Below are 24547 nucleotides of genomic sequence, written 5' to 3'. Positions count from 1 at the left end.
CATATATAAAAATTATCAGAACTTCCTTTTCGACATTGTTCTGAGAACAATTAAATCTGTTGGCAGCTTGCCTATTTATTTATTTATTTATTAACTCTTTGCAATATACTATATTCACATGTACACTTTAAAATAAAACTATTTCCTCAAACACCTGATTCCTTTACAAGCAAATGTGTATTTTTTATTCGTTTTATATATATATATATATTTGCTACGATTATTGTTTTTTATCGTCTTAGTGGATTATTTCTGGAATTCCGCAGATAATAAGCGTGGGTTATATAATAAGTTATAGTTACCTAGTTCGCCGGCCGCTTTAACGTCTATATTGTCGACTCCGGAACCTATGCGTACGATGATCCGAAGTGCCTTGAACTTCTCTAGATCCTCCTTGGTAAGGATAATGGTGTGCCACATGAGCGCGCCAACGGCCTCGTTAAGGACTTTCTCGTGAATCTCGGAAGTGGACTGCGCGTCGCAGAACGCTACCGTCGCCACGTCCTTCAGTATTGGCATCTCAACGGTGCAGTCTCGACCGTCGAGTAATGCCACTAGGGGCCTGGAATTAACGAAACGATAAATTAATAACAAAATAAAACACAAACAGGACAATAATATATCACTATGGCTTAAATACCAACTAAAATATATGTTTTATATTTGCTCCAATAATTTTGACTATAAATAATTTAATAATTCTATTAATTAGTGTACAGAAATCGTTTATTTATTGACGTAATACTCAAAAAAAAAGGTATAATTCTAGACAATAATATTGTTATAAAATTTAGCTGTAGCGTTCAAAAATTTCATACATAAATTTAGAGATAAAAACTTCAATTTCAGTAAGCAATTTAAAAAAAATTATAAATATTTGCATCAGTCTAAAACTCTAGGTATATAAAGAATACTTAATGCGACACGCTTCACCGAATAAGCGATTCCCACTGCAAATTAATCAAGTGTAATTGTTTCGCTGTCGAGTAATTGTTGGACATTCTGCCTGGGAATTACTGAACGTAGCTGTGGTTACCATGTTAGAAATTCCGTAAGAACTATTACTAAGTGTGGAACCGTCCTAATATAACTTTATACATTCGAAATGAATCATTTGTATATAAAATATTTTAGTCTGTTTCATTAGAGAAGGTCTTTCGCTTCGGTACGTATACAGTACCTGAAACTGCTATTATTTCTCTTATTTATAAACAGTTATTTATTTTTGTGATATATTTTCTTCAAATTTAGGATGTAAGTCGTTACTATATATGTAATTTTTTTTAATAAATATAAGACGTCAAACATATATTCTATTAAAATGAAATAATTATATTTACTGCACGTACTATAGGGACCTGAATTAATTTCCCATATGAATCAATCAATTTGTGTCAGAATTTTAGTATATTGAAGCCCGGCGTATATTAAAGAGGTAAGGTAATATTTAACCAAAAACCCACAAATGTCAACGACCGAAACGAATCGATGGACAAATTGGATTTAAAATCAAATATCGGCTACTCGGGACACGAATTCTAACATCCCAACTAGATTAAACCGATTGAAGGGACCCTTCCACGACTCCGGAATAATTAAGGCCGTGCCAGTACGATTAAACTAATAAATTAAACTTTCGTCATAGCGAGGCAGAATTATTATTATTGCCGACGAAAACTTTCAGCGGGCGAAACGAGAAAGTAATTCCGAGGGTGGAAGTTACGGAATTTCGACGAAACTTTACCCGGGCAGACGATAACAGATTTGGGGGCAAACAAAGAGATGGGGTAGCAATGGAGGCGAACCCTTTGGGCAAGTTTTGATGGAAAACAAATAGGATTAGAGCGGAAAAAGAATAAGTTGACTGTACCCGATGGACGAGGCTTTGTAGGCTCGCTGAGCGATGGACGTTCTCCCAAAGGCAATTAGTGGAATGCGACAGACCCTATACTATACTAACAGGTTGTCCAGTCAGAGAAACTTTACAAACAAAAGTTTTAAAAGTCTGTACAACATATTAGTGCAATGTGTTAAATTCTTGATAATATTTCTTTTACGATTTTATGTTTCGAATAGTATAACATATAGCATGAGGCCGAGTGCGTTTAATGTTTAGAAATTTATTGCTATAAACTAAAGAATTTCTCTAAAGAGTTTATAGCAGAGCTGCAATGCAGGCAGTCATAGAAACGTTAGATAGGTCAAGGCGAGATGAAAGTAACGATGTAGTTTTTTATTATAAAAACATACAAATTTAAGTAATCCAGCAATCACTAGAATATTTTTTAAAGAAGTTTAAAAATTCTAGTACATGCTTGGGTTAGTAAAATATTCTATTGCAAGATTGTATCGCGGGCATATTTAGCATCTATGCTTTAATACCATTCCACATTCTAAAGAGAAAGTAAAAATACATAAATATATATGTATATCAATATCAAATTAAAATAATATCAAAATTTAAATGTAATTAAAAAAATATATATTGGGTTACAATAATGAAAATCAGGGCTCGCAATTTTTTTGAGAACATTAAAAAATATCCGGTAAAATAGCTACTTATAAATACTTTTTAATTCCACAAAACCCAAATTTCAAGCCGCTAGACTAGAATTCAAAAATGTTATATCACGATTTATTGCCCTTTAGTGCAATAAAATTACACATTAAGTGCTCCATAGCTACAGCTAACTTCAAGAGACGTATTGCATGACTAGAGTTCATTCGGACCTCATTAGAAAGGATTAATATAATCATTACAACACGCAGCCGACCAAAGTAACACACGCAACAATTAATAAAAAATATTTCAGGAAGCATTATTTTAATGTGATTAGTCGGTACAAAATTTTACCGAAAAGCGACTTATACTTCGCGTATAGAAAGACCGTTTGACATGAAACTATAGATTTGATCGAGAATTATTATAAGAGTTTAATGAAAATTAGTTTCCTGAGCACTGATTCGTTAATAGCAAATAAGTTAACATTTCAATAATTTTTTATATTGAGTTTTCATAAAATGGTATCACGATGTGTTAATTCCGTTTAAGGATTTTCTCATCTAAGGCGAATTTGAATAACTTAAGTCAAATAAAAATAAATTAAACAAGACCAAAAATACAATCCTTAGAGCAATTGTTGTGACGAAGTTATCGCGAATATGTTTTCCCTAATGTTTTGAGTTCTTTACTCATTTTACAAACTTTAAAGACGGGGAATTATCGTCACTTAATCTAACAAATTTATTAAAAAAGTGTTATAATTTTTATCATGGAAAACAAGTTATGACCGGATTGTACTTAAGTACAATTTATCCAGATTTCAGCTAAGATAATATTGTTCTAAGTACGGCTTTAGGAAATTAATAAAAGGCAATATCCGGTCTTCTCGCTATTAAATAAATTGACTAACTTACTAATACTAACTAACAAAACAAATTGTGTTGAAATACAATTTCAGAAATACTAATATAGGTATATTACATTTTTAAAATTTTGCGAAATGTTTGATAAAATTATAATAACGGAGTTTCGGAAAAAACTTATCAGTCATAATTTGCCTAAAGAAAAAATTTATGAAAAGATTATGAAAAATAATTTATTTTCACAACCTTGACTTTTGAATTTAGGTTTCCGAGTTATGAGATAAACTCGTAAAATAAACTTAAATAATACAATTTAATGTAGCTAACATTTTGTTCACATGATAATTTTTTTCGTCATAATAATATATAATAATAAAAATAATAAAGCTATATAGATTTGAGTTAGACATCGTCTGTATCATTAAGTTTACGAAAAGCAAGACTAACGCTGAATGTCAAAAGTTTATCTCTAATTCCCGAGTTAGCAGAGTTCCGACCAAGTTAATGCATCCGGTAGATTTTATCGTGTTTGTACTCTATGTCCTTTTATCAAGATCAAGAGTTCAATGGACTAAGTAATGAATGGCACCGTTTTAAAGTTTCGTTCAAGAACTGTGGAACTTATTTAAGTTGCCATGTATATTATGAACGTGAATAGTGTTCGGTTCTGGGCAGTTAAACGCAATGCGGTTGACTGCAGCGGGTGATTGCTCTCTTAAATTTCTATATAAATCGTGTCTTCGCAATTTGTAAACATTTGGTTATAAAATAAGTTTAATCACAGCAATCTTACTAATACCCGAACTTTTGCAAATACTATCAGTTTGCTCGGTATACAGAAATCTTAAAATGACTGACTGTCATAAAACACACGACCTAGACCAGTGGACCTAATGGGATGAAATATTGCACAGGATTTTTTTATGGAACTTAGATGAGCAATAAAAAAGGATTTTTCAAAATTTATTACCAAAGAGGGTTCTGGTATATAAATGGGGGGTGCGAGTTTGTATGGAAATACGTCGTTTCAGATGTTAGAAATATGAACATCGGTATTTTTTTTGCAAATAAATCAAATGAAAGAGTGAAGCATAGGATGAAAGTTTGCATGGGAGTTCGTCAAATTTGAAAGTCATAATTATGAAACTCTGTTTAGACTTCTTTTTATGAGTAATAAAGAGCATTTTCTTAAATGTACCCAAGGTTGTTAAAATTAAGGATGAAATTTTGTACAGAAGTTCCCAATGTTTGAATTTGAAAACTTTTTGAGTAATTTCAACGCTTTTTAAAATACATCACATAGAGGGGTTATGATATGGTATGGTAGGAATTTTTGTAATTTAAAATATTAAATTTGATATATAGGCCAGGCCAGGTTACCAAAAACCTCTAAAGCTTAAGAAAATCGAGTGGGTATCGGTATAATGGTTCCCAGGGGATATCCTTTCGAGTGCACGACATGGTACTTCGGTTACTTCAAATCATATTATTTATGATAAGAAATAAAAGCGATAAACATCTGTCTAATATAAATCACACATAAAATATAAATATGATACTACATATTAAAAAAAACATAATTTGAAAATTACAAGAATAATTATATATTTGTATTATTCGTGTCCTTACCTCGACTGCAGGGGTCCATTTGCGATAGGACCCCGCATGCTATCCATACGCGCTCTCTTTGGCAGCATCTTGCGTTTGTCCATTTAAAGCGGCAGAGCCGCTTTAACTACCGCTCCGCAGCGCGTCACCTGCGAACAAAGTTCCATTAATTACGTGACAGTCGAGATAAGTTTGCAGAACTGGAATCTTTCCGCTACGGCACGAAAACGTGCTATGAAACTCAAGTATTAGGTATTTTGTGAGTTTTTAAATTAATTATACGTGATTTAATATTTGAGGAAAGTTCGTGAATAATATTATACGTTCTGTATTGTATACACTTCATTGCTATTCGCGGTAGTACGACTCTGGTTTCGATTCTAATTTTAAAAAGAAATGTCAAATCAAACTTCTTATTAATGTTTATTTAAGCATAACTTTACTTATATTAAAATAAGTGCATTATTATATTTGTTCTTCAATCCTGCAAGAACGGATCTTAAAACAAATAATTGTAATAAAAATGGACATAGCAATTAATTAAATTTGCAAAGCAAGTTTATCGTTTGATGACGTGGAATAAAAAATAGTCTTGCTCTCTTATTTACTTCATTTATAGAATCTAATAATTACATTACCCGTGGTCTAGAGCAGCCGACATGTAACAGATAGTCGTTATATTTTTAATTTAACTACCGTATAATCCTCAACGATTGATCTTTTAAAACGTTTTTCATGTATAAACGGCCTCGTTCAGTATTTATATTGGTATTGAGGTAAGATTAAAATAAAACATTTGATATTCTAAAAAATGCATAGTTTAAATTTATATTATTTATGTACATCAAGCATTAAGGTTTTATTAATTGTTAATAGGAGATTTGTTTTTTTAAAAGGGGAAAAGGGGAGACCCAGTGGGAAACGAAAGCAACAATAATTATATTTTATATATATAATAACCTTAATAAACATTGATTTTAAAAAGAATTAGATAGTTAAATCATAACTAACACAATTTTTGTTTTCTATTAGAACTTATTTATCAACATTTCTAGAATTAATAAAAGCATATACCTATTTACTAATTATCATGACCTCAATATATCTACCTCTATGAATAGTGGCTCAGAATTACTCCATTGATACGACACTCATATCTACAATTATTTATTAATTACAAAAATCAACAATCGTTATATAATAAATGAAATCGTAACACAGCGAACATCGAAGTCAACAATACACAGTATAATAATAAATACCAGCGGTTTGTCGTTTTTATGTTTAAAATTGATTAATTATTCAAACGACCTAAACATACGAAGAAAACATAATTATTAAAAGTTAAAATAAAAATATTTTCAAATACAAATAGTTAACCTACATATTAATCAGTGTGAATTATTTACATAATTAAAACGATTAAAAAGACCAAGTCAATATGCACTAAGCGTAGCGTACGCGTACTTCATGCATCGCAATAATTCACTTTTAATTTGTATGCGAGAACAAATCAGAGTGAACTGTATTCACAATGACGATAATTAAAGAGTAGGGCGTGTATAATAATGCCTTGTGAGAACCGCTTTAATGATAACGAAAGCAATTACAGTTCGAGAGCTTTGTCATCACGACACGATTGAACAATTACGTTACTTATTAACAATTATTGTAATATGAAAGTGTATTTATTATACGATATAAAATAGCTGGACAAGTGATAATTCTATAAACACTAGAAGTGTACGCTCAGTTCGTAATTCGACCAGCAAAAGAGACAATCGATTGACAAACAGTGTAGAAACAGATACCTACCTACTGAACTGTATTGTCTGTACATATATAGATAGATGTTGTATAGAGAAAATCACACGTTTTATATATTTCATTTGCCATGAAACTGCTAGATGAATTTTATCAAAACCCGGGTATGAAAACTATCCTTATGATAAGACATTCGTCATGATTGAGTTTTTGTATGTTATTGATATGGGAATCTAAAGTATTCGTATGCATAAATATTACTTATATTTTTACGAAATACCATATGTGAACGAACTTTTAGGCAGTTATCACTGTTAATCAACTTAAGATAAGAACAATAAAAACTAAAGATAAACTAAAGATAAGATATACGTAATATGTAATGCAAAGAATTTAACAAAACATATAATGACATGCTAAATCAAGAAAATCTCGTTGAAAAGTATGTTATAACTGTGTCAGATTCAGATCCTAATAGACTATGTGTGCTGTCCTGTCCTGTCCTGTCCATTGTGAGGACAATTGCACAGTTGACTAGTTCGAGTTAAAAATGATCGCTGTGGTCGAAATCGGTCAGGAGGACATAATTATATTACAATAAATAAATATAGTTTTGTTCTCGTTTCTTTTCAACAACGACTATTTAAAGCACCAGCAAGTCATTCATGACATGTAAATATATGAACTGGGTCAAACGGTAGTCGCCTAAACTGTTTTACAGAGTATTGGAACCTTTCCAATTGACCTTAGGACGCACAAAGAAGACATTCAAAAGCAAAAATTTCATTCAATTTTACGTTATCATCAATAATATATAAATAACTTTTACATTTATCAAATTATTTATGTCTGAAAAATTCGTATATTTATTTAAGATTAATATAAATCGACATCGTTTGATCGATCATCGTGAAAGTTGATACATTTATGCATGGATTGTCATATTTTATAAATGGATGATGTTTTAATACTATTCACTTTGTTGTAATTCACCGCTAGGTGGCGCTCCAGCACATCAACGTCATACCAGTCAAACGATCGCGATGAAAATTGTAATATATATGGAGACGACCGATGGATTTTGCTACATATAATAAAAAAAATGTTCATTTTGTTCGTATTCTAAGAGCTCACGCATCGTTAATCCGGTTGGATATAAACTTTGTACAATTGCTGTTGGCACTTGCGTAAAGTTATCCGAGATAATCTTCGAGGTAGATACAATAGATGGCTCGTGAGTTATATCGGATACTTGCTCAAAAAATGCATGTATTTAATAGTTTAGAATAAAATTTATCTTAAGATTATATTTTATTAGATTTAATCTTTATTTTTTCTAAAAAAATTACGTGGCTGAATATGTAATACGGGTAATAAATTAATTTAAATCTCTCTATACAAAATTGGCTTCTCCGACCAATAGCTATGGTTTTAGGAATTATTGTATCGTTAGACTTTGCGCTTAATAAATAAATAAACCTCATAAAACCGAAGCAGTAGGTATAATAAAAATCGTAAAATTAAAAATATTTTTACCGAATTGATTCGCTTCTACGAATTTTATTAGAGAATGACGTTTGAACGAACACTAATCTAATCTACCACTCCTTCGGTAGTTGTAGATGATGTCTCCCATTCTACGAAGTAATCAACTTACCGACGCTTCCAATACAAATTACGATAAAGTCTAAGTGAAATTATTAATCCAAGTTATTATTTAATTTATTTAATAAAATAAGTAAGGTAAACTATAAAAATACCATACATAAAAAACCTAATACATGCATAGTATGTGGTATAACAATCATTTAATTTCTCCTATATATCTTCTATTATGTTTAGGCTGTCGTATATTACTTTATATGAATATAATAATATCTACCAGACCAGAGATTTCCATTAAAATAATGAGTTAGCTATTTGATTTTGATTAAAGTAAACACTAAAATATTAAGAAGCGAAGTACAAAGAACAGTCGGAAACAAACTTGTAATGTCATGTCAAAACTTTTCTTGGTTTTATCTTCAAAGTAATTGATCGATCGTTATAAAACGTAACGCATTCTTTACTTCCATGTCACACTGGCTGCCAACTTTCACATATTATATCGGTTAAGATGTTTAAAGAGGAAAACAGAGTAAACGACGAAACATACCAAATTCAAATTTGATTTTTATTATTTGATATCATTAAAATTGTGACTTAACTCAGACTACTTATGAAAGCATACCACTGTCACCTTATCTGTACATATATTAGTACGTATATGTAGTTATATATTCATGGAATATATAGGGTACAGTCAGATTAGCATACAATTTGAAATATACCTATAAATAATAAAAATATTACAATTAATAAAAACTACTTAATAAGATTTTTCGTAATCAACGTCTGAATAAAAACGATAAAGTTTCCATACATAAAAATGAGACGACATTTGATCAGAATGAATATAAATAATACATAAGTTCATAAGGATGTTCATGTTTTCCGCAACAATTTAAACGTAATGAATGATGGTAAATGTCATACAGAGTGTTGTTTCCATTTAATATTCTAGGTTTTTGTGCAAACATTCGTGCGATAACGAGATAACATTAGTGCTCGTACGAGTACCCGCCTACGTATAAATGTTATTTATTGGCTACGATTCTAATTAAAGGGCACACACGATACTGCGTAAATCATTTTGAAAATGTATAAATATAAAACTATCCTGTTTTAATCAGCAAACTTGTAATGAAACAGGGATATAAGTTTGTCGTTACAATTACGGGTCTTATTCCTCTCCATGGCAACTATAAGTTGGTACTTGTTTTTACATCCAGTTATAATTTTAATCGTAGTTGAAGCATCAGCTGTTTGTTGAAATGTTTTCTCGTTAAAATTTCGAAACTGAAGAGCGAGCCTAGACAAATATAACCCTTTCCCTGTCCTGTGTATCAGATATGATTCATGCGTACTGTTTAACTATTGTGTCGGCTATTTGGACAGAGAACGTGTTATGTAACGAAAAAACATGCGAAAAAATCTGACAGGCAAAATTAGAGATCGCTTAGACAACAATTAATGCATTTCGTCTCAAGACATGACATGTCAAAAATAAAAGACCGCAGGAATGGATTATAACTTAAAACTTCGTGCGCAAGAATCGGAGCAATAAGAATATAAAATACAAATTTATTATTTACTTTATTTATAAGAATAAACGTCAATCAATCTAGCAAACTGTAACTCAGAATGTGTGAATGATTTTGTTAGGTATGATTAATCCAAAAACAGGCGAAGAACAGCGAAGAATAGCTCGTTTAAGCCATAAAGAGTTTGAAATTTTGTATGATTAAACGCGCTTAACATTATAAACTACCACTAAGAAATGAATCATTACATTGAAGTTAGTAACCCGTTATTTCAGGAAGACTATATAACTACATCCATAAAATAGTAGGCACTCATCGTGTGTAGGCATGAACCGGGCACGTTACATTCAAATTTAACAAGTAAAACCGCGAAACACATCTCTTTTATATTATAAATCACGAAAGTTCATCTATTTAAACATTTAGCACGTTTCTTGGAACTAGATTTTTAATCGAATTCTTCCTACATTATTAAACGTCAAGCAATATGATGATGACTATATAAAAAATAGGTGTAGACTTTGAATGCAAATTGAATGCAAGTGAAACTGGGATAGATCACTTGAAATAAACTCTTTGTTGAATTAATTATTGAAATCTTTTCAAAGAATAAGCATTACTCGTCATAATTTTACATCTCTTTTGACATTGTTATATATTATAACGTGTTCATTGGTTCCGGTACATGTAGTAAAATATTAAATAAATTAATTACCTCAATAGATTATTGCATAAAGGACCGTTAATTCGCTAAGCGTTATATATCGGTATGAGTAACGCGTCACAAGAAAGTCGAACTGGTTCAAATGCGTAATTCATGAGAATGAATGAACGATCAATAACTGTGTCTACTCACAATTTCAATGTCATTAGGGTTGAAGTTCGCAAAACGGTCTTGGTCTCGCCGCGCTCATTTTACCTAGGGCAGAAACAACTTGTTGAGTTACTAGTCTACTTTACGACCTTACCTACTGAGGGGTGAGCTTCGTATTATGTGTTTAGTCAACTTGTATTGCGGTAATTTTATAAATGTAATGCGTTTATTAGTAGGTCGCTATTTTACCTTGTTATCGGATATTCTTTTATACTCGACGTGCATATAAATAGAGGTTTAAATACTATGCGACTAATCTAGCTATACCTACGTACATTGTTATTTAATCGTTATTAAAATACCTAACTTTTTGCAATCATTTATACTTTATATATATAACTATGATTCCTTTTATGAATATTTGTCAAAAATGATCTGTTTTACGAATAACCCTCCTCGGCTTAACTTATTACAGTTAATTATTTTGTCTGACGTAATTCATTCCTTGAATTATACCTAATTATATTAATCAACGATCGTAATCTTGCCCAAGCGACTTGGATATTTTGAAGTAAAAACCATGTTCTTGACTTGATCATAAAAAAAGCTGATATGATGTTTTAAATATCTAAAAATATTTATTACATTTTTCTGTAAAGAAAATTTTGCTATAGTGAAATTCTATCGCACGAGAAGAAAAAGTAAATAAACATATTTGCCCTTGAATTAACATGACTGACAGCATATGTATGTATAAGTTGTTAGATAAATAAATGATCCCGTATTAATCGTAGGACTTTATTAATTTCAAACGTATTTATTATTATTAATTTTAATAGACGTAATAGAAAACCCGTCGATAGCAAAGTAATGTATGCGACACTAGAAATCACCGAGTTTTACTCTTCTTATCTTTAGACTTACTCGTGTATTTGGTATGATTTGTTAAGTTGCAATTTTGCAGGTTAAAAAATGTATCTTATAATAAAGTTCAACTATAAAGTAAAGTCATTTAAATTATTATTTTAATATACAATTTAATATTATTGTTTCTTAATCTTTATTATATACTTATTGTCATTTTAGTCATAAAGTTTAGAAGTTTAGAGTATTTATATTAAATTTTTCGTATGATAGATTAAGTTATTACACTTGAGACATGTTTGTAGCACTGTAATATAGGGAAGGTGACTTTGCTTTGTGTTTTTTACCCCTTCTGGAATTGAGATTGACTACAAATAGGTAATTCAGATTGTACATGATAAGCGACTTGCTCTTACACAGAGTTTTATAGCAGTTATACATTATACGAATAGTTTGAGTCTGCGTACATACCCAATTAACTTTATCCCATACAATAAAACATACAAAACGTGTCGATGGCAATCTACAAAACTTTATGATGCATAAGACATAAAATATTTATCTTGTATTTTCGTCTGTATTGTTTAAATACAAAATACATTTTTCTTTATATAAGACTAACTAACTGATATCAGAACTTTCTTTGTAAAAATAAAAATAATCTGTTTTATATCCAATTATAATAATTTTACATCTTACATCTCACTCGCTTTAGAATTGTTTTTAACAACATATATTTAAATCCCAAATAAATTAGTAATAACATTTATTGGTTTGTAAGCAATGAAAACAATATTCTGGTAACGTAACGTATAAACAATATAATTTACGTGAGTTAGTAGCTAATAAAGACCAATTTTCAAATCAATAGTTATTTAGTAGTCGTCACTACACTTGTAGTTTTTACGTAAACAATGTTAAGGAAATTCATACAACAATATAAGGAAAAAATCAAATATCCATACGTCCGTTTAATTGGGTTTATTCCTATTATAAATAATTATCACTTGCGGTTTTATTCAGTCATATAACCTACATATGTTAATAAGCTCGAATCAATCGCCTCGAATCTGTTCTGCTTGACTGCTTGAAAAATGATACAATCTATAAAATTTCCATTAAAATCTATTCCATTCCATTCGTTATTATAAAACGCAAAAGAAAATATAAGCTACGAATAATACATTAAATTTTAGAAAAACTATTCGCTATTATCGTACATAATAATTAAAATGGCAGAAAACTTCTCGCAAACATCCGTATAAAACAAACTTTGCATAAAATGAAAAAAAACCTAAAATATTAGTTGTCACTGTATTGCCGTTCGAATTTAATGCCCAACGATTGTAACAATAACAGCATACAATTTAACGCATTATTTTTAGATAGATTATAAACTATCAAAGTGAACTCTAATTCAATTAAAAAAATCGCTTAACTTAACCGAAAGATTATAAACAACAGAAATTTTATTCGTTTTATTGTAAGTTAAAACAACGTTGTGAACGACAGCGTTCAGATATTCGGTAAGTGCAAATCATAGTTTTCCTTAAATTTCCAATAACGTTTTGGCCGAATTTCTACTACCGAGCGAATACTAATTATTATTCAATTACTAATGGAATTATATAATGTCAATTACAATGATATATCGATGTCAGATACAGTGATTCATTGATGTTATTCTAGTTTATAAGAGTACGAATTGAGCACAGTGATTATTTTCTTGGTGTTAGGGTTTTGGTTCATATTCTACCACCAAACAGCAATACCTAGGTTAATATTTCTCACAGCGCTAATGTTAGGGCGGTGGTGACCACTCACCATCAGGTGGCCAATTCGCCCGTCCGGCTGCCTATACCATGAAATATAAAAAAATCTTCCTCGAATCAATACAATGAGATAAGCATCGATAATCTCTGTCACATACTATTCTTATCACACCCTTTGCAAGACACAAACCAGACGCGAACTTCCTTGGACATTCCTTTGCTGGCTTATTGGTTTTTTTCGATTACTTTCTACGATTCCTTTGATACTCGAATGACGGATCGGCGTAATAAAAAATGCCTAAGTCGATTACTACTAACGGACTGAAATGGAATGCTTATATTCTACTCTGGCCGAACCAGGAATACATTTTCATATAGTAAAATCGTAACAGAACGTTTATTTAACACGATTGAGTGAAGTTTAATCAAGCAACTCCGCTAACCCTGAATCGCCATACGATATAATTAATTCAAATATTTAGGTATAAGATATGTTTCAATTTCAATTAATTTAATGAATGTAGCTGTAAAAAACCTAACCACTGAGTTTCCTGCCGATTAATATCGATAAAATCTACATTCCGATGTGGTGTTAGCATATATGTAATATCTTAGATTTAATATTCTAAAATAAAGTTAAAAATATTTTGATAGCTACTTTTATAATTAAAACCTCCTGATAATAAAACAAATATCCTAACATACACACCCCAAAAAAGATATAAAAATCTGTTAAGACTGTAATTACTTACAGTCGTACTTATATACATTGTTTTTTTTATTTCCCACGTCTGCGGTTCCGTAGAACTAGATTTATCACGACCCGTTGCCTATGTGCTCGTGTTATCTCCATCCAAAATTTCAAAAATATATTTGAATATAAGTTTTAAGTATATAGTAAAATTAGTTTCGCCGTTGTCAGTTAATGTGTTTGTTTACGCATGTATGTATAACGAATAGTTCGCAGAATCAATTAACCGTTACGTGTCGTTATCTCTGAGCTCGAACGTGTCACTCGACGGCGACCTTGCACTGAATTAATTACACGTTTTCTCACGTTACTACAGCGTGCTATTTATCTTAACTCGTGGAGTTTAGTTTCTTCTTTACATTTTATACCTACTTGTAATGGAGTGATGTGATAATATGAATTAATTTGTTTGAAAACAGCGCTCGCCTTATGTTGTCGTATATCTTTCTAGATTATAGACAAAAATTGCCTTCATAACGAGAAATTGATTGTAAGTATGTATTTAGTGTAATATGTGTATTAGTAATATTTGCCAAAAAAATATATATATATATAGAATCAAAACATAACGAAAAAATATATTTAACGTTATAATGATTTTTAATAAATGAGTAAGTCAAAGTCAACTAAACTTGAACAGAGTCCTTCACTCGACATAATTAATTGGAACCGTCTATTTAAGAATGTCTATATAAATACTATAATATATAATTCAACAACATTACAAATAGACGGGAGATGTTGATGTGAAGGGCACGAGTTAACAAAGTAGCTTATAGAACTTTGCAAGATTGTATTATTCCTCAAGTCCATTGATTTTAAAATTAAGAACGATCAATATATCATATAATGTAATGATACACGATTTATATACATTAATAACAATGGATAGCCAGTCAGGCTAGAGTTTAAAAAGAGAACCTAAACCTGAACTTCCACGATTATATAGAACGTTATCAAGCGTTTACGCAATTAACATAAGCAAATTAATATGAGGACACGAATATTTTTCAGCGAATTAGCGTTACGATTTTAAATACCTATCAACAGACGGAATGAATACATTATTTAAATATATAGCGATACAAAATCCAAGAATCATTGTTGTCGTTAATGTCAACTAATTTTTCAAAGTTATTTTAATGAAACGTGCTGGACATAAATTATTAACATGTTTTTTATAGATTATATTCGATATATTATTTAATTTAATATTTATTATTCGATATAAATAGTATTTTTGGGTATTTTTTTTTGTAACTTAAGTGCTTTAAGAAAAATAAGTAATTGTTAAATTCTATAGAATATGGTATTCGAATGCTAGGGGCTCATTATCAATCGAACGAACAATCATTTCTTATTACAATATTTCTCACTGTAGATTGTCATTATCAAATTTAAAAAAAAAACATTAAAAATATGTCCCTAGACTTAGGCTAAAACCTCACGGTCACATTAGGTAATAAAAAAAATTCCATATTTATTATGCACGTAAAGTTATTTTACCATTTTTCGGAAAGAGTATATATGTAATAATTAGATTAATTGTAATATTAGTCTAATTTAGAAACTTCCTAAACATTTTTGTACAGCCAACGTTTCTTTTTTCGTTAACTTTAATTAATGAATAAAATCACGTTCACACTTAGGGGAAAACTGCGCAAGGCATTTTATAGTGCACCAGTGTGTGCCTAAGCCTTGAACACAAATGCACTCCCTATTCCCTAAATTATACAATAATGTTAATGAAGATCAAAAGGTACAGTAAGTCATACGTAAATATCATTAGTAAAATTTAATAAGATTTTCAAACTATCACATCTTAAATTTAAAGGCTCGAATGCTCTCAAATCTTAATATACAGATACTACCTGCAATTGCATATTAAGTGCCTAATTTACAAATTACTATTGTAAGCAAACGAGAAACATTATCTTCGAAATAATAGTATACAATTAAGATAAGATACTATTTATCGTACGTCATAAGTCTTTATATATAATTCTTCTGTACTGTGTCACTGTACTTCTGTGTGTGTATGTCACTGAACTCCTAAGCCGGCTGAACCGATTTTGATGATTATTTTGTTTGTTTGAGTCCTTGTCCTGTTGTCCATGGATGGATTATATCGATGGTTGTTTTTGGACCAAGTTGGGTGGAGTTACTATAGAGGATTTTTTAAATAAAATTTTACCTTTTTATTTCACCAGTACGGACGGGCAACTAGCATTATAATGTTTGTAAAGAATCACCGTGAAAAAGACGTGAATGAAATGTGAAGATCTCCAAGAATATCAATCTCATAAAAGTAGGTCACCTTTACTCTGAATTCCATTCGGAAGAGATATTCGGTAAGCAAATTCTCGAATTTAAAATGGTTGATTTAAGTTTATGATACCTAATGTACGAATTAAAAGGTTACATAACACATTACATACTTCTTTGAAATTATTTATTTTATAAAATATAAAAAGTTTTTATAATTATTCACTGTCAAAAAAAATGATAAGTTTATTTTCATAACTTTAATCTGTTTAGTGTTTTCATTGACGTAAATATTAATCATTTATTATTATTATTATTTGATTATATTTTAATCATACCAGATATGCACCTGTCACTAACAACATTCAAATCGTTATGCTTGTTTATTATTACTTAAGTGTATACTGTATGACTATATTTTATTTAGATTTCAAACTTAGTGTATAACTTCTCATGATTTTGTTACTCCGAACATATTACGAAACACATACGTGAACTCAACCTAATCAGTCAATATACTGTATAGTAAAAGTTCAAGGGTGTACTTTCCAGTAACCTTACCATAAATACTTTCGAAGGTCAAGTACACGGAAAGACAGCTCTTCATGACTAACGCTATTGTAAAAGAAACCGTATCTTTAAATTGTTAGGGTGTATTTGACTCACCAGCGCTGCTCTTGTGACGTAGTCAGGCTGCGATCACCGATCCATCGGCGCACCGGCATTGAGTTGACGCTCGCGTCGGCGCCACTTCGGACGCGCGTACGCACACACACACCACCGTCACTGTCACTGTACACACGCGTACACAAACACAGCACTGACACGCACTAACGGCAGCGCCGTCACACACCTGCACGCTGACTATGCACACTTGTCACCTAGAACAAGAAAAATTTAGGTTATATGAAGCCGTCAACAGATTTTAAATACGTAGACAAGTATTTGGAACATTAAAACATTGCGAGTCAAACCAAATGTCAGCAAAATAATCAAAGAGAATGATTTCATCGATTTTATACAGCACCTATTTATGAATACGTTTATTGAAACCGGAAACTCTCTGGTGGTCTTTACTTGAGGAGTGACTATTTAACGTTTTGATTACTATGCAACATGTTTTACGAGCTCGTTACATTCACAGTGTAAATTGTAAACACAACGATGACACCGCAGCAGAGTGCAGATATCGCTTGCACGCGGCTTCACTGAATAATAATCGTGCTGTAAACACGTTTTATAGCTTTATAAAGCGAAAATTGTAAAATACGTGATAACAACTGAAATGCTTTTCGCAAACTGTCATGGTAACAGACTATTTGCGCAGTTTACGTCACTCACGAGATAATATCGTCAGGCTAATCCAGTCTTTGCATATGTAACGTTTTTTTTTATTCGCGTGAAATGTAATATTATCTATACATGAGATTTTTATTTAATACAAAGTTTATTCAACACGTGATTAAACTATATAGAAGAAAGCAACTAGACCCATCAAGTATTTCCATATGCTTGAAAAACCCAAATTTATAAAAATCGTATCTGCACATAACTTAAACAAAAACAACAAATTCTCTTTGCGGCTTTTAATAATTGAAAAATCCGATTAAAAAGGAAATAAATGAAGTTTGACATTAAACACAAGCTGTAACACCGACCCACATATTGCACGGCGCACGGTAACGGCACTCAAAAAGATTATTTTTATAGCGTTACACGGAGACTGGCGTAATATTTTACGGTCCATAAAACAGGCACGGAGTAACAATGTAAACTTTATGATTCAGATGTTACCTGCATTGTTTCCGTCGTGGAATACAGGATAATAGATATGTACTCGAATAGTATGGAAATCGATGCGGCGTAGACCGTTGTACACACCACATGATATAATTCGAACGAATGGCGCAGTGCTCACTGCGACAAGTTTATGAACGTAATCTGGGATTTCATTCCCGCTCTTCATCGTTACGTTGTTCTTCGCTCAATTGTTTTCCACACGTCATAGACATATTAAAGATATGTGCAAAATTTAAGTTCAATTGGTTGAAATGAAACCGTAAACGTTTGTAAATTACATTTGACCTTTTGAATTGAACTTTAGCAAAAACGTTAAAAATTTAATATATTACACAAATGATAAAGTTTATCAACTTGAGTACTAAATATACGGTCCATTTCATAGCTTAAAATAAATAAATCTATATTCCAAGCTCTCTGGACAGTCAAGACAAACGACTTTACAAGTACATATACATGTTATTTCTTTTCCATTTAATACATTTTCTCTATTCTAAATTACTTGTAGTATAGTAAACTTGCGAATTCTATTGTTCTATCTACGCTACATAATATACTAGTTTATACAATGATGAATATTCAAATCGATTCGTATTGTTTAATTTTGCAAGCAGAGATAACAATGTAATTACTGCGTTCGTAGCTACAGTGTTGTTTGTTAATTTTGATAAACGAACGCTTTAGTTAGTGCACGTATTGATACATTAGAATTTAGAATTAACATTATATAGGCAAACTTTATATTAAATTATTATATTAGGTATTGTTAGGGCTGCTAGTTTCGCTTTTGATTTACTAGTTCATCTTTACACAAATATGTAACTAATAAGTTTATAGTACATATTTGTCTGTAAGTCAGTTTTTAAGTATTACGCAACAATTCCAAGCATTCATATTTACTATTTTTGTGTGGTCAACAAACAATAAAAAATGAAAAGTATGAAAACAGTATAAATATTTTACAAATGTTAAATAAGATCCAATTTGATTTTCTTTTGTTTAAAATTTTAGAAATTTACATTTATTATTCCTTAGCATTATGTTATTGCATGAAACAAATAGACAACCCTGTATATAATTCAAATTATGAAACACACTAAATATGCAACTAAACTAAAACTAGGGTAATAAGAGGTGCACATACGCACACTAACTCTGCATACCTACTGCAAACTAATGATAAATTCTATTGTCATTAAATGTGTATACAATAATCTAAATAACGACATATATATAATGACGACCGCCGTGGTCGAGCAGTGTGTACACCGGTTTTCATGGGTACGCCACTCCGAGGTTCCGGGTTCGAATCCCGGTCGAGTCGATATAGTCGTCATTAGTTTTCTATGTTGTCCTGGGTCTCGGTGTTTGTGGTACCGTCGTTACTTCTGATTTTCCATAACACAAGTACTTTAGTTGCATTGGAGTCAGAATAATGTATGTGATGTTGTGCAATATTTATATTTATTTATATTTATATATACACGATATGTATACGATGACGATAATTACATATTAATTTTCATATTTATAATTTAAATTGTTTATATTTAACACTATTATGGTTAGTATAAAACAATAATACCCTAGCTCAGATTCTAGATCATTCTTAACGATATAATTCACATTTCGACGGGAGGTTAACGTCACGTTTACATAAAGTACAATTTATTTCGCTGTTCTATTTCTTATCTTATTCGATCAAAGATTTTTAACAAACGAAATGTGACTATTGTGTTATTTAAATATGTCACAAACGCTTCAGAAGCCAATGTATTATTAACTAAATGTTACATAACGCTATGTATTTAGACGATATGATTACGATACGCTCAATATTATTAGTTGAGTTTCTAATTCAAGTCCTAGCAACACACTTTATCCAATAAATTCTCGGTACCGTATAAATCAAACGTTCAATTCGGTCCGCTTCTGATTAAAATCAATGTCGTTGTCATATGTATGTATTTATTCGTGTTATTGATTTTGTTTAATACAATACGTATTGTGCCGCAATCCTATATGCGAACTTTGAACTTATTTTTTATTTGAAATAAAATACTGTCACGTTATAATTCAACAACGACATAATAACGACTACTGAAATGGTTGTATTGTAGTAAAACAAAGAGAGTTAATGTAATAAGGAATAATACCGAATTATATTTATAACAATTAGTTCCAGAAGTTTGTTATGTAATGCCTTACTGAAAAAAAACAATGTCTAAACCAATATACATTAAAACTTATTCCGGAAGATGCAGTGCGTTTCGAAGTTTACTTAATGCTTATAAAAGCATTAAGTAAACTGTTCTTCGCAACTATGAAGCGTGAATTTCACGTTCTGGTTTTAAATATAAAAGTATTCGAAACAAAAACTAATTTCTCGATCCATTAAATTAGACCAACTGAGAATCTGCGATTTAGAATATATCTACAGCGGCAACGATGACGCGATTTATATGTAAAATAATAAATTAACATTTCCAACGAGCTGCATTGCTAACGCGATGTATAAGACTTGAGATGTTACGTCCCTCGTGTTCGTGATTACGTTAGCTCAGTCATCTTTCACTCATATTTATACATATATGTATATATTAATACACATTGGATTTTTGCTCGTAATTAATTATGTAACGAATTGTTATTCAATATATACATATGTATATATAAAATGTAAGGTTATACTAAATATTCCTTCGTAACATTTATATTCATCGAGGAACAGTCGACAAGTATCGGAAGATCACTATGTTCATCGTTAATGGAGGGTGCATCGAAATCACAAGTCTATTAAGTCTACTTTGTACTAATATTAAAGTTACTTAGAGATAAATTTCAAATAAGTGGATGTGTATAAACAAAGAATTGATATTATAAAAACTGCTACATCAAATGATAAAAACTAAACATGTCGACCAAAGCAAACTTTTACTAAAACACAAACTACAACAAAGGTAGAAAAAGCGAGGTGAGTGTATAAATTTCCGCAAAAAGCGACCGACAGGCAAACTCGGAACTATGTAGCGGCGGGACCGACTCGAGGAACTTTTAATTGCAAGGGCCATTGATCGCATACGCCGACGAGTGTTTCATAAAAAAATATTGTTACAACTTACGACGTTCTATTGTCGTTGCTAAGATGTCGTAATTCATTTTAACATTATTAACTGGCTACTGCACTATCAAGATTATTGTACCTTGTTTTTTTTTTTAAACATCAATTAGTTGTGATTTTCTAATGATCAGCACCGTCAATATAAACTGAATCGTAATCTCTATAAAAATTTGAACTATAACTATACACTTAATTTCATGATAACTAAGATAAATACAAAATATGTTACGCCCGTTGAGATGGTGGATACGAGTAGCTTGCATAAAAACCTGTCCCTGTGTTTGTGTACGACGTTACGGCCAAAAAGTCATTAAATCTGAATTGACGATGTATTGTCGTTCAAATGCTCTGACTCACTCACTTCAACTGATTTCTTATATGGGGTGACCATCAGTAGTATTTGTAATAATTGCTGTGTTAATTTTTTTAATGTAATTTCAATGTTTTAATTTTTTAATGTAATTATTTGTTTTTATTAATTACCGATACAAACTAAATAGATGAAGAAAATTGTAAAGTATAACATGTGAAATACATATATATAAAGTGAAGACATATATATTAACACTGAATTATGTTAACTTTTCAATAGTAGGTATCACTGAATAAACTATTTATTATACATTAGCAAAACAAACTAACTTTAGATCCGACTATGAAAACGGTCCGAACTCCGGAAGTACCAACTCCTGTCCTCACTACTGTACGACGCGTGCAGACGAATTGAACTTGCAACTTTGAAGTGCGCTGAAACACACCGGTTTTGAAGAATACTTTAAGACGAAGAGTTTATAAACGTAATATCTTCTTAAACGAAATCACGCTTAATAGTTGAAACACTAAATCACCGACGTACCTATTACCAAAATAATTTTGGTGTTCTATTAAAAACAAACTAAATTTATAAAATAAAAAATTCCGATTATACACAAATTGTTTTGTCATTGAGTACAAACTAATTGTACATTGAACTAGCGGAGTGAAGGAGCTGTGTAAGTGCATGAATTTCCGAAAAAAAAAAGCACAGATAACAGCGAGACAGTCGGGTACAACGCAACAAACGCGACTCGGCCTCGAGCAACTTTTAATTGAGAGAGCCATTGATCGAATACAGTGACGAGAATCTTAGTTACCCGTAGGTTATGAAGTAATATTATAAATGTCAATAGACAATCATTCGTCATAACGGTATGCGACTGGAAAGATTCATTTTAATTGTAAAAATAATATATTTTTTTAGTACATAAGTTACATCAACTATTTGGGTAAAAAAATCATAAAATTATATTAAAAAAATAACATTTATTCACATACTTTATAGTCTATATACTAATATTATAAATGCGAAAGTAACTGTCTGTGCCCTCTTTACGCTTAAATCACGAAACCTATTTAGATGAAAATTGTTATGGTGATAGTTTAAATCCCGAGGTTGGGTATAGACTATTTTTCTTAATTCACCCCTCGAGGTTGCTACCTACATTGAGGGTGACGTTTTGTGTGCTAAAGGTAAAGTTTTATGAATTTCACGCGGGTAAAACCGTAGGCTTAGTTATAACAGTAAGTAAATAATATTTTCCCATATCACTCACACACACACACAAATAATAATAAATCATAATGTATTCTAATTGCCTCCATATGAATATAAATACAAAACATAATTTATAACTAAGTTATAAAAACCTTATTGTTGACAGAAAAAATACACATGAAACATGATACATGACGCAAATAGAGTCTTAGTTTTTGTTAATTAACAAAAACTAAGACTCTATTTGCGTCGACACATCGGATATTTAATTAAATATCCGATGTGTCTAAATAACCGAACCTAATCGATTCTATTATGTGATCGCCTCTATTTTCAAGTCACTATTTTTAAACTCATTTAAATATAATATTATATATTGCAAATGACCGACATTGATTTTATAATTTTAGGAGGTAGTCAGAAACGAGGGCAAATTAGTCCAGCGAAAGTTCACTAACACTAGCGTGAATGCCTACTTAGTTTGTACCATTCCTTATGATTTCAATTCTACCTCCAGGCAAAACCATTATTGGCAGGTCAGCGTCACCAACAACAATGTAGAAGTAACTTGACATGAAATATACGCGAAAACTCTTCTGTGTGTGTGTGTGTGTGTGTGTGTGTGTGAAAATATTACAACCGTTACCGAGTTTATCTACCTACTTCACGCTTTATTATCCTTTAAATGTCTCGTACAATCTAATATTTTACTTATAAACATTTATACGTAAGAGACACTTTTAACGTACCTCTCGTATTAAAATGGATTGTATATTCCATTAACGTTACATCTCCCGTTGTAACTCGTAATGAAACTTCAGATAACGCTTCAATTAAAAGATAAATGCTGAAGATAATGACGGTCGCGCAGTTATCGTATTAATAGCGAGTCATCTCTTAGAGCGGCTTCATATTAGACCGGTACGACAGTTGGTTCAATTGTGGTAAAACGGCCCGTCAATATATCGCGGCCGGTAGTTTCCTACATCCGACATATTTGTAGAGTCGCGTCGGTCGGACTTTGTGTGAAACAGCTTTTATTACGCGAGGAAAGAGTTATGATATTATCGGAACGACTGACTATTTTCAAACGAAGACGGAATCTCTTTGTAGAGATTGACGGTTTTTTTTTCACGGAAAAAATAGCTTACGTCAAACAATTAGTGAGCCGTTATAATTACTTAAATAACTGAAAATAGAACAAATATAATATAAAACATATTTCAGAAATTCGTGTGTTTAATATTTTCACTTTTGATTGCTGTTCTATAATACAGTTCTATAATACAGTCCGATTCGCTTATAAATTACGGACTTATAGTATACGGACGAACGTTTAAAACATATTTAAAATATATAAGAAAAATACAAATAAGACTGATCAAGTTCCTAGTTAGTAAAAATGTTAAGAAAAGATGTAATAGAGACTATGATAGGCTATTTCATATATGCAAAATATTACCAGTTGACAAAAAGGTAGAATATTTATTAGGATTAGAATATTATTACAAGGACAAATATAAAATATTATTAAATAATAAATATAATACGAGAAGAGTTACCGACAAAAAGTTATATCAGCCAAAAATAAATAATTACTATGGGGAAAGAACAAATAAATATATGGTACCAAAATTATTCAATAGAAATGTTATGCTAAGACAAAAAAATGAAATAAGCAGAAAACTGTTAAAGATTAAGTTAAGGGATTTGTTTCTCGATGAAGAAAAAATGTCGCCATTGTG

At 30.9% G+C, this 24547-nt stretch overlaps 1 protein-coding gene across 6 annotated transcripts in view; it reads right to left on the bottom strand.

Annotated features, from left to right (window-relative positions):
• Positions 1-24547, bottom strand: part of LOC125072997 (C-terminal-binding protein) — an 80222-nt gene that overhangs the window by 6045 nt on the left and 49630 nt on the right. For 5 of the 6 annotated variants that reach the window (XM_047683634.1, XM_047683639.1, XM_047683635.1 and 2 more), the window contains 3 exons: positions 17014-17228; positions 4996-5123; positions 303-562 (listed from right to left, as the gene is read on the bottom strand). In XM_047683634.1, the coding sequence (XP_047539590.1) occupies positions 303-562; positions 4996-5078 (343 nt within the window). In that variant the 5' untranslated portion in view covers positions 5079-5123; positions 17014-17228. Of the gene's footprint in view, positions 1-302; positions 563-4995; positions 5124-10737; positions 10801-17013; positions 17229-24547 lie in introns of all 6 variants that reach the window. The other variant, XM_047683636.1, reaches the window with a different exon arrangement.

This window comes from Vanessa atalanta, chromosome 23, assembly GCF_905147765.1.
Source record: "Vanessa atalanta chromosome 23, ilVanAtal1.2, whole genome shotgun sequence".
Lineage (NCBI taxonomy): Eukaryota > Metazoa > Arthropoda > Insecta > Lepidoptera > Nymphalidae > Vanessa > Vanessa atalanta.
Note: the sequence above shows the minus strand (reverse complement) of the source record. Positions and strands in the feature narration are given on the sequence as shown.